The 17,699-nt window shown below is 44.1% G+C and overlaps 1 protein-coding gene across 1 annotated transcript; it reads left to right on the top strand.

Moving 5' to 3' along the window:
* Nucleotides 1-933: 933 nt before the first annotated feature.
* NMUR2 (neuromedin U receptor 2) lies at nucleotides 934-16,173 on the top strand. The gene is made up of 4 exons (XM_082211815.1): nucleotides 934-1,816; nucleotides 12,094-12,178; nucleotides 13,856-13,981; nucleotides 15,810-16,173. Exons 1-4 carry the CDS (start codon nucleotides 1,091-1,093, stop codon nucleotides 16,067-16,069), a joined length of 1,197 nt encoding a protein of 398 aa, XP_082067941.1. The 5' UTR covers nucleotides 934-1,090; the 3' UTR covers nucleotides 16,070-16,173.
* The last annotated feature ends 1,526 nt before the right edge of the window (nucleotides 16,174-17,699 follow it).

The raw sequence follows: 17,699 nt of genomic DNA, 5'->3' as shown, positions 1-17,699 counted from the left end.
GTGGGGTGTTTTTGTTTGCTTTGCTTAGAATTGGATTATTTTTTTTAAAATGAGCAACATTTATTCCCTTTGGTCAGAGATGAACTGAAGGTGTGAGATCCCACACTCTGGATCACCAGGTCTCAGAACTATCCTCAAGGATAATGTTGTTGCTGTTATAAAAAATTGACACCGCATTATATGCAGCATGCAATTCTTGGCATTTTGCTGATTGCCTTAAAATACATTCCAGGGTTTCTACTTCCCCAGATCTGCACTGATATAGTGCTCTCATGTGGTGAATTTCCACCTCCAGGCATGCACTGGTGTTATGTTAATACCCTTGAAACTGACTAATGCAGAGGACTGCTCTCCGAATAGATCTTTACAATGAAAAGCCAACCTATTGCCATGGTTTATTCCTCTTTGCTTAACGTGGAACACTCAAATCTATAAAGGGAATAAACCTATAAACTGCAGTGTTTTAACACCACCACGCCAACTTCCAGCCAAAATAATTCACTTTAACAGAACTTCTGATTGCAGCACACAGCCTGCACCCCCTCCCACAGGGACTCTTAGCCTCTAACAAGGTGAAGAATTTTACAGGTGGCATTACACCAAAGCTTTCAGATTCAATGCTCTAGTCTTCTTATCTTCTTTCCCTCCACCTTTACTCCCAGCTCAGTGACTGTAACTGTCAGGAAAGCAAAGACCAGCTCGATCAACATGTCATTTGATTCACGTAGCCAGCCAATGAGTATCTGGAAGAAGGGAGGAGCTTGCTATCGAAGGGACTCTTCACAAGTGAACAGTTAAAATAGCCAAGGCAGACATATACACATATCTGTATATACATATACACACACACACACTTCTTTTCTCTCAGTGCCTTTATGCTTTTGAGTCTGAAAGGACATTCTCTCTCTCTTTCTCTCCTCCCCCAGCACTTTCTCCCCATAATTTCTCTCTTTCTCTCTATTGCTCTATCTCTCTGTTCTGTTCTGTCCCATTTTTACTTGGAAAAGTGAGCCATCTGAAACAAGAAAATCTTGGACAATCTAGGTCAGACTGGAGCCAGGAAAGAGATTCTTCATCCACTATACCCGCAATGGATTGGATCACAAACATATCTTCAGGTGTCTACCAAACAGAGGATGAAGTGGAGCCACTGATTAGAAGATACCTAAACAGCACTGAGGACTACCTTACCTTTTTATATGGACCCAGACGGAGCCATTTGTTCCTGCCTATGACCTGGATATATGCTTCGATTTTCCTAGTTGGAGTGTCGGGCAACCTTTTAGTGTGCCTGGTGATTCTCAGGCACCGCAACATGAAAACACCCACTAACTACTATCTCTTCAGCCTTGCCATTTCCGACCTGCTGGTCCTGCTCTGCGGGATGCCCTTGGAAGTCTACGAAATGTGGAGCAACTACCCCTTCTTGTTTGGATTGGCTGGGTGCTATTTCAAGACGGCTCTCTTTGAGACGGTGTGCTTTGCCTCCATCCTGAACGTCACCACAGTCAGCATAGAGCGGTACGTGGCCATCATGCACCCCTTCCGAGCCAAGCTGAAGAGCACCAGGCGGCGCGCTTTGAGGATCATCATTGCCCTGTGGCTCCTGTCTGTCCTCTTCTCTCTTCCCAACACCAGCATCCATGGCATCGTGCTGCAGTATTTCCCAAATCACACAGAAGTCCCTGGCTCAGCAACGTGTGCTGTGGTTCAGCCCATGTGGATCTACAACTGTATCATCCAGTTAAGCTCCTTCCTCTTTTACGTGCTACCAATGAGTGTCATCAGTGTGCTCTACTGCCTGATGGGGATGAAAGTGAGTCCTGCATCCTCTTTTTGTGTAACTTGCTTTAATGGTCCATCTCATCTTAAATCATCTCATCCTGTACTTTAAGCTGTTTAAAATTGAGCCTCTACTGGCTTACCATTATCTTTCTGGCAATGCAACAGAAGTTTAGATTCTGCCATGTGGAAGTAATGCTTCGGACATTCACTTCCCATAACCATTCATTGCCCAGTAATTAATGGAAACCCATTTACCCGACCTATTTATGACTTTTAAAAATCACACACATATCTTCTTCCAGCACTCTTCCAACTCCTATTTCATCCTCACCCTTTTTCACATTTGCAAAAGGATCCACGTGTTAGTTTGCTTTTTTAATCAACATTTAGCCAGTGCATGCTGATTAAGAATAAAAGTGCAATCAGTCTAAGGATATTTAGTACATTTCCTCTTTTTCTTATAGCCTAATCTTAAACAGGTTTATTCAGAAATAAGTCCCACTGAACTCAATACTGCCTATGAATGAGATCACACAAGCATACCACATCACTGTACGATACAATTTCACATGTGCACTTTTCAAGAAGGTAGCATCTACAGGCTAATAATAAAATAACTGGCATGGATGCTAGAAAAAGGAATACCTGAGCTGAGTAAACAAACCAGAATGGTTCTGCTAAGTTTGCATTATCAATTACTCTCCTTCTTTACTGTTAGATTATTGCCACAAAATGATTCCCTCTGCCCTAATACAGGCAGGAAGTTATTATTTCAAAGGGATCCTACAGAAATTGCTTAATCAAAACCCACCATAAGGCTGTCTTGGTGTTTTATAACAGCATCAGACACTTTTCAGATAATAATCCATTTGAAATGAAGTCACTTCTTGTGTTACAGGAAAAACCCACTAGGTCAAACCTTACACCAAATCCACAGTTAGGAGCTTTTCGGATGGTTTGAAAAGGATTTTGCTTACCATTTCAGCCTTTTATATACAGATGCTTTATTCTTTATGGCGTATGCTCTTCCATTATGATATATTCTTCTGGCTTCATTCACAAAAGGCAACAGCAGTGGAATCATTGATCTAAACGTCACCTTTTGTGCTGGTGCTGGTTTTGTAAGATTAAGGTGCACGTAAGTAGGGATTAATCCTATTATGTATGAAAGTATTGTTTTCCTTGCATGTCCAGCATCAAATTCATTCTGCACAGGATTTCATCCTGACCTGTTCTGTGTGGAACAGGAAAATATGCCATTTCATTCAGAAAGAGAAGATAACACTTTGATTGTGGACTGAGATAATCACATAGAGAGCGACGTTTCTCTCTCTCTCTCTCTCTCTCTCTCTCTCTCTCTCTCACACACACACACACACACACACACACACACACAACACACACACACACACACACACACACACTAGCACCATATTTGTGTCTATTATGTTCTGTTTCACAACAAGTTTCTCTCTTTCTCTCTAGTTGTGAGGATTTGAATGCAAAGAAGACAAGAAATCCTGAAACCTTAATGGGAAAGTAGGATTTCTTTAACCTGCAAGAACCCTGAAAGCTTTAAAAGCTAGGCTGAGAGTAGGGATGGGTTAGAAGTTCAGTTCAGTTTGCATTTAAGGTGAACTTATCTGATTCACACTTTCTAAAACAATACATGAAGTGAAGCAGGAAAAAAATTGCACTTCTCTTAATTTTGCAATGCAGATTCTCCTGGCAAGCAATGTGCACAAAAATGCATATATTAGTGAATGGTGCTCCAGGCCCCTTCCAATTCTATAATTCTATGATTCTAAATAGCATGCAAAAATGCATCATGTTACAGAAAACTGGTGTGCAGAAATGTGCATATTAGGGGAGGCTGTAAGATCTGAGGCTGCTGTTCAGACTCTTGGGTTGAGGTATTGTTTGGGGGGGGTTACTGAGGGGAGGGTTGTTGCTGTTGGTTTTCTTGTATCTTTATTTTTGGATCTTGTGATTTATATGGAAATTGTTCAGTTTCGTTGTATATTTTTGGTGTTTTTTATTGTTTCTGACTACTTTTGTTACTTTGTAATTTTGTGATTATTATTTTTTTCATGTTGCAAGCCACCTTGAGCATGGTTTGAACTGTGGAAAGGCAGCACACAGATAACACGATCTGTGTGCGAATTCACATGAGGATATTGGGTTAAAGCAAAAATGCAAAGTCATATGGGAATATGGAGAACTGAATTGAAGAATGGGAAAACAAGAAACTGAAAGTGACAGATTTCCCCTTGTTGACCCAGCCTCTTCTGTAATAGTCATGTTCTAGTTGAGTTATGGAAGATTCTGACCCGAGCTACCTGATTTTACAGTTATGTCCAGGAAAAAAACAGGGAATATTTGTGGTAGGCGCAGCAATTTGTATTCCAGGTTGAGGGGGAAATGAAGTAACCTTACACAACTTTCTTCACCCATGTCCACTAGAAGTTAGGGCTGGGGGTTTTCCCCTTTGGTGATTTGGAGAGAGCCAAGCTAAATGAGATGACATGTGTCAGCCTGATTTTAGTTCTTTAAATAGTAGTCATGAGGACTCCAATGAATCATAGAATCATGATTGTACACAAAATAATGTGTATGAAAATGCATATACTAAGGCATCCTTAGCTAGCAGGACCAGTGGTCAGAGCTGTAGACCAACAACAGGTGGAGACCAAAGTTTGAGAAACACTGTGCTGAGGTAAAGTGTCCATAAAAATGCATTTCTTAGTGAATATAATGCACAAATAAAACTTTCTATGTGGGGAAATTTGGATAAAATGTGCATATTAGGCAAAAAAATCATGCAAAATTGTGTATATTCAGAGAAACTGGCAAGAAAATGCTGACTGATTTTCATGAGGACTTAAAAAAAAAAACCCAACCTCACACTGATGTGTAAATGTGGAGAACTGAACTTAAGATTTGAAAAATGAGAAACTGAGAGAAACCAAAATGGACAAATTTGTCTATCCCTAGTAATCACTCATTCCCCACCAGCATGCTCTAGCATTCAACACATAATGCTTCCATTAATTAGCAGAGGTTGGGGGGGGCAGAAGGACAGAAAGCTCTCAACATACAGCTCTCAATCATTTAGAAACTAATTGCAAATGAGTTGTTTTCCTCCACTGGCAGAAAAACAAAGTGATGCTGACAATCTCAGTAAACTTATAGGGAAGGAAGAAGGCATGAGTTATGTATTTAGAACTTTTGCTAATCAGCAACATTGATATCCCAGGACATTATGTAACAGGAATAGGGCTGGTTGCCATTTCCTTGATTATTCTGTTATTGATCATGCCATTTGCTACCAATAGGAAAATGCATTGAAAAGTGTGAGGTGAACAAATGACTAACAGAAACATGTATAAACACCCTACAAGCAAATCAGGATGCATGCTCATTTTTTTATATCCTCCTGGCAAAGAAATCAGAATCTAACCAGTAGCAGTAGGTGGGGCAGAGCAGGGTGGTGTGGCGTTGCTCACCTGGCTTCCCAAAATAGAGGTTGCTACTGCGAGATGAGCGCCACAACCCCAGAGTCGTCCGTGACTGGACCTAATGGTCAGGGGTCCCTTTACCTTTTTATTGGTATCTGATAGAGATATGGGAAGGGGTGTGACAGCAGAGAGGTCAGTTTGGTGCTGGCACAGTGGCAGAGCCAATCCAATACTTATTCTGCTGTGCCTCCATTGCATCCCTGCTTCCTCACCTAGCCCTGACCCCTCTCCCTCTCAGTTACCAACAGTGACCCCCACACTGGGAAACCAGGTGAGCAACACTGCCCTACCCCATTCTGCTCTGCCAATCACTACCAGATTAATTCTAACCCTTACATAAGCTTTGCCCAGTAAATAGGTCATCTGGATGATCCCTAAGTGCATTAGTGATTTCCATGAGATCGTACATATTGTTACTACAAAGATATTTCTGATGCAATTCATGAAACTGAAATCCAAGTCAATTTGTTTCAGACCTCAGAAATAGTCAATTTACACTGCAATTCCATGGAAGTCCCAATGTGTTCATAGCAGTAGGTATTTTTAAGATTGCACCCTTAAGTGTAAGTGTACAATCTTGGAATCCCACCAGCTTCATGCGTCTTTATTCAGCTAGTGGCATGATAGCAGTTTTAAACTGTGAATATTATAAATCCCAAGAGTTTTGCTGCAAGGAATGCAGAGTAATAATAAAAAAGACATATAGTATTTGCAAATGCCTGAAGGTTAATTGCAATATGGGACTACAGTGGTGCCTCGCAATACGAAATTAATTCGTTCCGCAATTCTCTTCGTCTTGCGGTTTTTTCGTCTTGCGATGCACGGTTTCCCATAGGAATGCATTGAAAATCAATTAATGCGTTCCTAGGGAAACCGCCTTCAGACCAGGTCCGGGGACAGTCTGTCCCCGGACCTCTTCTGAAGGCTGGGGGGGGGACAAGGGCTTTTCTTCCCACCCCCAGCATTTTAAAAAACCCCGGGACAGCGGAGGACTTCTCCGCTGTCCGGGCGATCTTAAAATGCTGGCGGGCGGCATTTTAAAATCGCCCCGGGACAGCGGAGGACTTCTCCGCTGTCCGGGGCGATTTAAAAGCCCCTGGGAAGGCAGGCAGGGGGGACGAAGACTTTCGCCCCCTGCCCGCCTTCAGAAGGTGTTCCCCCCCCACCCTGCTTCGGGGCAGCATTCCGAAGCAGGGTGGCTGGGGCAGGTGTTCCCGCCCCCCCGCCCGGCTTTGCAGCACCGCTCCGAAGCTCGGCGGTGGGGGCAGGTATTCCCGCCCCCCCACCCCGCTTCGGGGCAGCGTTCCGAAGCGGGGTGGCTGGGGCAGGTGTTCCCGCCCCCCCACCCGGCTTCGCAGCACCGCTCCGAAGCTCGGCGGTGGGGGCAGGTGTTCCCGCCCCCCCACCCTGCTTCGGGGCAGCGTTCCGAAGCGGGGTGGCTGGGGCAGGTGTTCCTGCCCCCCCCGCCCGGCTTCGCAGCACCGCTCCGAAGCTCGGCGGTGGGGGCAGGTGTTCCCGCCCCCCCACCCCGCTTCGGGGCAGCGTTCCGAAGCGGGGTGGCTGGGGCAGGGGTTCCCGCCCCCCCGCCCGGCTTCGCAGCACCGCTCCGAAGCTCGGCGGTGGGGGCAGATGTTCCCGCCCCCCCACCCTGCTTCGGGGCAGCGTTCCGAAGCGGGGTGGCTGGGGCAGGTGTTCCCGCCCCCCCGCCCGGCTTCGCAGCACTGCTCCGAAGCTCGATGGTGGGGGCAGGTGTTCCCGCCCCCGCCACCCTGCTTCGGGGCAGCGTTCCGAAGCGGGGTGGCTGGGGCAGGTGTTCCTGCCCCCCCGCCCGGCTTCGCAGCACCGCTCCGAAGCTCGGCGGTGGGGGCAGGTGTTCCCGCCCCCCCACCCTGCTTTGGGGCAGCGTTCCGAAGCGGGGTGGCTGGGGCAGGTGTTCCTGCCCCCCCCCCACCCGGCTTCGCAGCACCGCTCCAAAGCTCGGCGGTGGGGGCAGGTGTAACCGGGACCTCTTTTGAAGCAAGCGGCTGCGGAGAGAAGCGATCTCCCTGCAGCCGCTTGCTTCAAAAGCTGCCCCCAATCTCTTTTGAAGCAAGCGGCTGCGGAGAGAAGCGATCTCCCTGCAGCCGCTTGCTTCAAAAGCTGCCCCCAATCTCTTTTGAAGCAAGCGGCTGCGGAGAGAAGCGATCTCCCTGCAGCCGCTTGCTTCAAAAGCTGCCCCCGATCTCTTTTGAAGCAAGCGGCTGCGGAGAGAAGCGATCTCCCTGCAGCCGCTTGCTTCAAAAGAGGTCCGGGACCTCTTTTGAAGCAAGCGGTTGCGGGGAGAAGCGCAGCAGCTTGCTTCAAAAGAGGTCCGGGGGCAGCGGGAAGCGCTTCCCGCTGCCCCCGGACCTCTTTTGAAGCAAGGGGCGGTGGGGAGAAGCGATCTCCCCGCCGCCCCTTGCTTCAAAAGAGAAGACCCGCTGTCCCCGGGGCAAGCTTCGTTTTGCAAAGCAAGCCCATAGGGAAATTCGTCTTGCGAGGCAACTCGAAAACGAAAAAACCTTTCGTTTTGCGAGTTTTTCGTCTCGCGAGGCGTTCGTCTTGCGGGGTACCACTGTATGTTTTTATTTAATAAATATGTAGGCAAAAATATAATTTTTCCTATGGAGCATTTTTCAAGTTTATTGCCATGCTACCACAATATATACTCCATGGCTTTTTCTGGGGTGGGGAAAAAACTACTGAATCATGTAGCAAAAATAGCAGCCATTAGTTGCTTTGCATGTTAAAGCAGTAAAAATATATTACCAAACAGAAATGAATTTTGAGTATATTAAACACTGGAAGACTGTGATGAGTTGATATATGACAGAAATGATTTCATATTGACCACAGCTTAAAAGCTCATAAAAGAGCTTTTATGAGCAATAAATCCCAAAGCATAAAGCAGGTGGAGACAAAGACAGAGCCCACAGAAATCATGGGAAACCTATATTGTGCTTCCAGACAAGAGGCTTATCTACACTTCTTTTTAGCCATTTTTTTGAAAATGCAGCTTTACTTTACAGTATTCTGCCTATTAGATCCAGCTGCCTGCTTGCTAAAAGCTACAGAACGTTTTGCTTTCCAAGCTATTAATTAAAAGCACTTATCATTACAAAACTCAATAAGAATGCCTTGCCATCTGATTAGTAATTAATCACCATTAGTAATAGCAAATAAATGTCTTTCTATTGCACCTTGTTTTTGCTCAATTATTCTTGTAGGTATTAAGTAGGATTTGAGCATATGTTTAAATTTGATTTGGTTTTGTAATAGATCACAGCTACATGGTGGGTGTGATTCAGAATAAAATTACAGTGGTGCCCCGCAAGACGAATGCCTCGCAAGACGGAAAACTCGCTAGACGAAATAGTTTTCCGTTTTGGAAGTGCTGGGCAAAACAAATTTCCTATGGGCTTGCTTCGCAAGACGACAATGTCTTGCGAGTTTCTGCTGGTTTTTTCCCTTCCCCCCTTTTTCTAAGCCGCTAAGCTGCTTATCAGCTGATGCGATCAGCAGATAAGCCGCTAAAAGCCACTAATAGCGCTAATCCGCTAATCCGTCAATGGGCTTGCTTCGCAAGACGAAAAAACCGCTAGACGAAGAGAATCACAGAACGGATTCTTTTTGTCTTGCGAGGCACCACTGTAGTTGTGATTAATATTGCAATCGTGGAGCGCTGATATGGATCTTATACCAGTCATAGGGTTGGGTCAAGACTGGTCCTACAATGGTCCCTGGGAAGGTGTCCTGAAGAATGTTTTAGAATACCACTTCTGAGGGTAGACACCTTGGTCTGACCTTGGAAGAAGATATGTGGCCTTCTCTCTGCTGTGGCGGAAACCTCAGTCACCCTTCCCTTGCCAATGTCTGAGATCCATTTGGGAGGGGGGGTTAGACTCTCTAAGTGGTGAATATCAGGTTGCACATGATACAACTGTACCAGGAAGTAGCATGAGCCCAGCAAGGCATTGGCAAATGATGGTTTGTTTTCCTTTGGTTTTCCTCTCTCCCGTTCTAGATTACCATCTTCATTAGTTAAACTGAGTCTAGCTACAACCCACAATCAATGGTGCATAGAAACATGGTTAGGACCAGGTTTTAAGGCCCATTGGAAATATAAAACTGATTTAAAATCAAACCAAACTTCTGTATTGCAGTGTTGCTGCTCTCAGCAGCTTTTGGTGGTGATATACATAAGAGAGACAGGGTAGAAATTAAAATAACAAATGAACAATAAGAATAAATAAATTCTATTTGCCCATGCATGTTTGTACCCCACTTTTCACCAGAGGTTTCATCAGTGGCGTAGCGTGGGTTGTCAGCACCCGGGGCAAGGCAAGTAATTTGCACCCCCTAACCCGTGAATTTTGCACCCCCTAACCCGTGGAGTGTGGCCCCCCAGATGTTGCGCCCGGTGCAGCCGCCCCCCCTGCACCCCCCACGCTACGCCACTGGGTTTCGTAGAGGCAAGATATTCTAGGATGGATTTTCCCCCACTCAGATCTCCTTTGTGTCCTCCACCACCCCCTGCTATACACTCATTTTTTCAAGCACCATTGGAAAAGGTTAAGTGTAAGTACATCTTTCTGTATTGGAAAGAAATGAAGTTTTAAAAGCACAGAACAGATGCCTCCACAATCCATTCACCAGAAAATAAAATGCATACAGGATCTTGGACAGGGATTTTCACACTTTCTTATAATGCATCTCATTCAGCTAAAGAAATAATAATTTAAACAGCAATCTGAACTTGTTCAAACCATAATCTCTTGCCATTAAATTCAGAATTGAGCTAAACCTTTTCATTTTTTGCTTTTCTTTGGCTGGAGTTGAATCCAGGTTAATTTAATAGCATTCAGTTCCTATTAGTCATGACTAACTTCACAATAACTTCAGTAGAACCCTCAGTCCAAGTAACATAGTCTGGACCCAACCCATTGTGGCAGTATAAAGTGAATTTTATTTTCATTTTCAAAAATTACTTGCCACCACATCAATAAGAGGATTGTGGGAAGCAGGGGATATTAGTTTTTCTGGTTCTGTAAATTTTATTGCATTTAGCTAACTACTGAAACTAAACCTCCATTCAGACATTGGAATCCATCTTGCAGGGATGAGTTTGCTATTTCTGCCCCCTATTGCCCCCTATTTCTGCACCCTTCATGAACCAGAGGCATAACTCCTGAATTGGGGAGCTCCCCCCCAGTCCTGTAGACTTAGAACCTTGCATGATTTAGAACCTTGAGAGGAATGGGCTTCCGACTGAAGAGGATTGCTTATGACTCAGTAAGGTGATGAAGATGGTAATGGGCAGGACAGAGCTAGCCTGCTCACCCCTCATCTCTCTCAAATGATTCTGATCACATGTGGGATTGGAGCACCCCAATGGAATTAGAGCTCACATCCTTGGTAGGACAATGTCCATGGAACATTGTCATTCTTCATACATGCAGGTTTAGAATATATTTGATATGGTGCTTCTTATTGCTCTCCCTTCTTCTATTCCTTATCAATTTGGGGGGTTGTTGTTTCTGCTTTACTTGGCTTTCGGCTGTTGGTCTGAGTGATTTTGAATACTTTTGCACATTCTACACATGTGATGCCCCTTTCCCTGAGTTCATTGACTTTATCCTGTTAATAAGATTCTGTGTGATACTAGGGGTGTGGAGCACAAATTGGCACAATAAACCTCTGGTTCTTTCGGAGCTAATGGACTGCTGGAGGAGGTGAAGATCCCAGTTCGCTGACAGTCATTTTCAAAGTACCAGAAAATGGCTTTCTTGGCTTCTCTCTGTTTCTCCTGGCGTTCAGAGTTCTCTCTCTTTCTAAGACTTTTTGACAGCACTTTAGTAATTAAAAGGGTAGCTTTCTTAATAAGCCTTATTTCACTGCAAATCAATGGTAGCCTAAGCAAGAAATAGTATAGCTTACATCAATACATGATGTCCTTTCTTTTGAAAGCTGCAGAGCTGATGAATACACACACAGGGATACCAAAGAACGCACCCACTCTCCATTTCTGGTGCCAAGCTGATGTCCATGGATTAAAAACAAACAAACTAAACTTCATATATATAACACCAGTGGTTCTGGCAAGCAAAGGAGTTCAAATTTAATCTTGCCATGAGCCTTCAGCATGCTTGCTTTGTCTGGTTACCTATATGGGCGTAACACCCCTATTTTCTTGGTTGTACATGTTGCAGAACTGGACATTTGTGCATGTTATGGGCTGGACAAGATTCCATCGGAAGAACTTTCTGATAGCAAGAGCTGTTCAACAGTGGAACAGACTCCCATGAGAGGTGGTGGACTCTCCTTCCGTGAAGGTTTTTAAGCAGAGGTTGACTGGCCATCTGTCATGCATGATTTAGCTGAGATGCCTGCATTGCAGAGGGTTGGGCTAGAAGATGACGCTTAGGGTCCCTTCCAACTCTACAATTCTAGGAGTTGCTAACTTAGTGCCTCCAGATGTTGCTGCACTGTAAGTCCAATCAGCCCCTGCTAGCATGACCAATAGTCAGGAATAATGGAAACTGAAGTCCAACAATGTCTGATTATCTCTGCCATATCCTTAACTGTACACTACAGGCGATCTTAACTGTACACTACACAGTTTTCCAAATGTGGTCATGCTTTTTTTTCTATATGCTGTTTTATCTTTAACAATAGTTTCCACCAGTTTTTCCAGGATAAACTGATTTTCACTGATGTTGTTAGATCCATTCCTACAGCAATGTTTCCTGACTTTTTCTCCTCCAATTACCAGCTGAGAGGAGACTGTTCTTTGGAAGTAGATGAAATGGGAATTAATGTTAAAAGACCATCCAGAAAGTCTGTCACTAAGATGTTATGTAAGTAACAAATTTGTGCTTTGCATTATGAATGAATGTGAGGCAGGCCAATGTACGATAATGTATTTTAGGATAAGGTTACCAGACGTCCCTATTTCCCGGGGACATTTCCCAGATGGCAGTCAAACGTGGCAATCCCTATTTGCATTGCCTCCTTGCAATTTTAATCAGAGTTGCAGAGTATGTATGTGCAGTGTATTTCAGGAATCGAGTCCGCAACCCTGTACTACTAACCAAGGAGTAAGTCCCATCTAATTCAATGAGGTTCATTGTTTAGTACAAGGGTAGTCAACCTTTTTATACCTACCACCAACTAATGTATCTTTCTTGATGGTAAAATTTCCTTACCGCCCACCAGTGCTCGATGGAAGGAAGACTCAGCTTGTGCCGTAGAACCCTCTACCACCCACCTAGAATCCTGAAATGCCCACTAGTGGGCGGTAGGGACCAGGTTGGCAATCCCTGGTTTAGTAGATGTGCATTGGGTTGCCCTGAACCAGGACTTTCCACTTCTGCTTGTGATTAATTTGGAAAAAGTACTCGGAAGCTTCCATGCAATTACAGACACAAAGAACTGTACAAAGCAATTTTATACATGAATCTCTTTCATACATGAATAATTATTACTTTAGCAACAGCAGCAATAGTGTCACTATATCTTGCCCAAGGCAACCCAAAGTGACTTACAACCAATGAATACATCTGGAAAGCATTATGCATGTGTCTGTCTTGATACCATTAGGTGCAAGACTCCTTTAGGACTCTTGCACCTGTGGGTGAGAAGGATCTGGTGTCCATGCAGGCACAGGACTGATTTTTTTCCAAATCTACATGTAGGCCAAGCTCACCCACAGTCCTGAGAGAGTCTTGCATCTCATAGTTACATTATGCGGCAGATGCTAAAATAGGGATGGTGGAGAATCTTAATTCAGTTTCCACTTAAATGTGATTCACACTTCCCAAAACAATATGCTGTCATCCTGCGGCTAAGTAATATGTAAATAAAAGCACGCAACATGGTAAAGTGTGCATAAAAGGCATATATTTGTGAAAACAATATCCAAAGTGCATTATGTTAGGGAAAATGTTCATACTAAGATAAATTTGCATAACATGCTGATGAATTTTCGTGATGAGTTCTTTTTAAATCACAAGCTGATGTGGGAATGTGGATAACTGAACTTAATATTAATAAAAAGAGAAGAAAAAGAACGTTGAGAGACCAAAATTGACAAATTTGCCCATTCCTCTGATAGAATAATAAAATGTCCCATGAGAAGCAGTGCCAGACCTTCAGTTTATACAGCCCCATCCAAATTTCCACTGGCAATGGCTTGTCTAGAGTTCACTTATTCTAAGTAGAATGTTCAATAAGAACCAGTAAAGTATTTATTTCCACTTGTAAAATAACACACTGATTTAAAATATATATCAATGAAATACTGAAGCCTGATATCAGTGTAGAATCAAACTTCTTGTAAGCTAACTTCATCTTGTATGAGCAAAACAGAAAAGAGGAATGTAAATGTTACAAATGGAAAAAAATATGATATTTCTGTTTGATTAAAGTGGGAAGCTATCTGAAATATTCATTTGCTTTCTTGAATCACCTGGTTTGATGCAGTAAAATAACAGCCTATATGTCTTGCTCTTCCCTCATTCTTCTCTCTCTGACAGTTGTCCTAGTAATCGTTTTCGGCATATGCTGGGCTCCGTTCCACACAGACCGACTCTTCTACAGCTTTGTCGTAAACTGGACAGAACCTCTTGCCAATATGTTCAACTTAATCCATGTGGTGTCAGGTAACTTTCTCTTTGTCTCACAGTTTGTTCAGCACAAGCAAAGCATCCCAAAAGAAAACTCTGATGGTTATGTTCAGTCAGAATGACATAAAATGACCCTCTGATAAACCAATGAAAACCATCATTCAGTAAACTGAGACTTGGAAAGAATGTTCTCCAGTGAACATCAACTGCTGAATGAAAATGTGTTTTCTTCCTCCCTTCCACACTACAAAGGGCCGTGGGTCAGGCAAAAGGCAGTAGCAGACAGTGGGGTGAAGTGGGGTGCTCACCTGACCTCTGGTCACCCGTGTTGCTGCTGCATACCAGGGCAGAGAGGTGGTGTGGTGGCAGGGTTGGTGCAGTGCAAATGCACTAACCAGAGCACAGAATTGGCTCCTCTGGTACATTTGCAATGGGCTATCCTGGTATGCAGCAGTGATGCAGGTGACTGAAGTCAGGGCGGACTTTGGTCTTTCAAATTTCAGCAGCGCCCTGTGCGAGGTCAAAATTCAGTGTTTGCCCCATCTCTTGTTTTCCATTTTGCTCTATCCATTGCTCAGGCTCCATGCTCAGTGCAGCAGAACCGGTCATGCTGCCCTAAACCCCCCTCTGCTGAAGGTCAGATGATTGCCACCACTCCACTGTCCACTACTGGATGAAGGTTCTAGCCTTTCTTTCTCCAAAGTCTGTGCTCCTGTGCTATTGTAGGTGGGGAAAGCATTATATTGCAGATCAATACAAATACTCTCCCTCTCCCTCTGTCCTTGATAGCTTAGATGTGACTTAAAGACCCATAATATAAATCTGTGCTAAGGTTCACAAAACAGAGAAGGTGCAAAGGTGCCACAATGGCATTACTTCTTAAGGCCATCGTGACCCACACTCAGCATTTTTACTCGTATAAATAAGCAAAACCCATTATTATTGCTACTAGACCATCTCTAATATAGATGGGATAATAAACAAAATGTTCTCTTTGCTGATTTCTCAGCCAAGCAAGGAATCTCATTAGAAAGTACAAGGAAGAAATAGATAGATCATTGATAGATAGATGATAGATAGATAGATAGATAGATAGATAGATAGATAGATGATAGAAATTCTTTTTGTAGGTCCAAGGGTTTATAAGCACCTAATTATATTACTGCTGCAGACACAATGCAAATACATAGGGTGCAATAACCACCAGCCGAGCAACTCTGGTATTTAGTGGAAGTCCATTATGATGGCTGAATACCAGATACACCACAACCATGACAGATGAACCCTGTCCGTGCTTCTTGCTTGTCTGAATGGAGGATAGAGTGCTGTGTGTAACAAAGCATTCATTGCCCCTTGCACTTTTGCCTCTGGCCCCAGTCATTGCCGGCATATGAGAAGAGGGGGGCAGGAAAGGTTGCTCAGAAGGAAATGCTGCTCTTGAAGCTTCCCCACTCCAGCTTTAAATCACACACACATACTGCTTAATTTATATATAATTAGGCAGACCTGTCTTTGAAAGACACAGGTTTGCTATCAGCTGTCATGTGGTAATTTAGGTTGGTCCCAAGGTGTAGCAGATCATTTTCTTACAAGCTTTGAACATAACAGCTCCTTTCCCTTAACTGCTTTGTATTCAGACTGGAGCACTGTAATCTCTTTGACAGCACTGCAATAATTTTTGTCTTGAAGAACAAGTGCAGCTAATATATCTAAAAAACATTGCCTTTAATTAGGCAGAAACAGGGCCTGTAAATGCACCACCTGATAAGACTAGCCTTGTTCCTGTCAGCCAGTTAAGCTGAGCAGAGGAACTATAGCTCACAAGTTGTCTCCCTGTTTCTTTCTGCTGTTTCCCCTCTCCTAGGCATTTTCTTCTATCTGAGTTCTGCTGTTAACCCTATAATCTACAATTTGCTGTCCAGGCGTTTTAGGATGGCTTTCCTGAGTGTCATCTTTCCTCAGTGCAAACACTGGCACCCCAGACACACTACCAGTCGCCTCCCATCCCAGCGGAGCATCTTCATGCTTGGGGAACTCAATGTTGCAGGGTCTGCAGAAGAAAGAAGCCATCCATATCCGCAGAGGTCGTCTGTCTGCAGCTCTCACCTGTCTGGCGGTCTGTGACTAATGTGACCTTTGGATGTCCTCCCAGCCGCACGGGCGCTACTTATCCATGACCAGCTCTTGCACAGCTGAAAGATCATATGAATGACCCAAGCGTGTGTTTCTTTCCTCAGTAGCAGGAGGAGCAGGGCTTGTTCCATGGGAGAGGCTACACAATCAGGCCCCATCCACATGGTTTCCCAGCTGTACAGGAGATGTTCGTGCATAAGGGCACCTTGTTGGATGCTGAAGGATGAGGCCCACGTGAGAGATGTGAGGAGAAATAGAAATTACACTTCCTTTTGAGGCGACTGGGGGCTTTGGGGAGCACCCTTTCAGCCTACAAATTGTCTTTCTGTTGGTGTTCATTTTACAGCCTTCCCGGGTATCTATACTTCCAGAAAGTCCTCTTATGGCCTCATCTGGGCTTTCCTGTAAGTGTAAGAAGCTAGAGGAGGCACCTACCATGTCTTTGACAGCTGTTCGCTATTATTTTTCCTTTTAAAGAAATCAGTACAGAAAATGAGAGTGTTTCTTAAGAAAGGAATGAATAAATAAAAGGAAGCTGTTCCCTTAAAAACAAAACCAGCAAGAGCAACAATCTCAGACACCTGGTAGCCACTCTCTGCAACTTCTGCTGCTTCAGTTAATCCCCAGGGGAAAGGCATCATGAGGTAACTCATGCCATGGAGCTATTAAGATCAAGTAGCACCAGCATCCAGAGAGGTTAGAGACTGCTGGAAGAAAGATTGAATAAATAGAAAAAAGGTAAAAAGATAAAAGACCCCCCCTGGACGGTTAAGTCCAGTCAAAGGCAGCTATGGGGTTGGGGCACTCATCTCGCCTTCAGGCCAAGGGAGCCGGCGTTTGTCCACAGACAGCTTTCTGGGTCATGTGGCCAGCATGACTAAACTGCTACTGGCGCAATGGGACACCGTGACGGAAACCAGAGCACACGGAAACGCTGTTTACCTTCCTGCCGCAGCAGTACCTATTTATCTACTTGCACCGGCATGCTTTCAGACTGCTAGGTTGGCAGGAGCTGGGACAGAGCAATGGGAGCTCACCCTATGACGGGGATTTGAAATGCCAACCACAGTGGTAGACCACAGAGTAGACCACAGTGCTACCCATGTCCCTATTGAATAGAAATAAATATATATGCACAGCACCTTCAGCCAGCTTGCAACAGTAAGGTAAGCTCAGTCCTGCATTCACCAGTGTTATAAATACAAACTAAAGACTTTCTAAAGCACCCTGAAAATGGGACAGAAGCTTCTTTCATGGGAGAAAACAAACATTTCAAGAGATCAGAGGACATTTTTGAGAACTGTATGAAACTTGATTCATTACACTACAATGACTGTCTCATTCCCTTATCCATATTCAGTAATTATTGTGATTAAAATCTATCCCTTGCTTATTTTTTTTTTAATTTAAAACATTCCTAAACTGTCCACCATCCTGTCAGGAAACCAAGGTTGGGGTACACCATGTTCCAATACAACAATAATAAAGCAACTTATAAGGTCACGTGATCAATTAAAATTTATGATGAGTTCATTTGCCTGGGTAAATAAAAATCTTCTTTGTCTGGTGCCTAAAATATTGCAGGGTAGATACTGGTAACAGTGGCAGAGTTAGCTGCGTG

The sequence above is a fragment of the Podarcis vaucheri genome (genome assembly GCF_965113315.1).
Source record: "Podarcis vaucheri genome assembly, chromosome: 2".
Taxonomy (NCBI): Eukaryota; Metazoa; Chordata; class Lepidosauria; order Squamata; family Lacertidae; genus Podarcis; species Podarcis vaucheri.
Note: the sequence above shows the minus strand (reverse complement) of the source record. Positions and strands in the feature narration are given on the sequence as shown.

Bases quoted from the DNA above. Each gene is read 5' to 3' on its own strand.
- NMUR2 (XM_082211815.1), top strand. From the start codon at position 1,091: ATGGATTGGATCACAAACATATCTTCAGGTGTCTACCAAACAGAGGAT. The intron at 12,179-13,855 runs GTAAGTAACAAA...TCTCTCTGACAG, and splicing joins GTCTGTCACTAAGATGTTAT to TTGTCCTAGTAATCGTTTTC. The intron at 13,982-15,809 runs GTAACTTTCTCT...CCCCTCTCCTAG, and splicing joins CTTAATCCATGTGGTGTCAG to GCATTTTCTTCTATCTGAGT.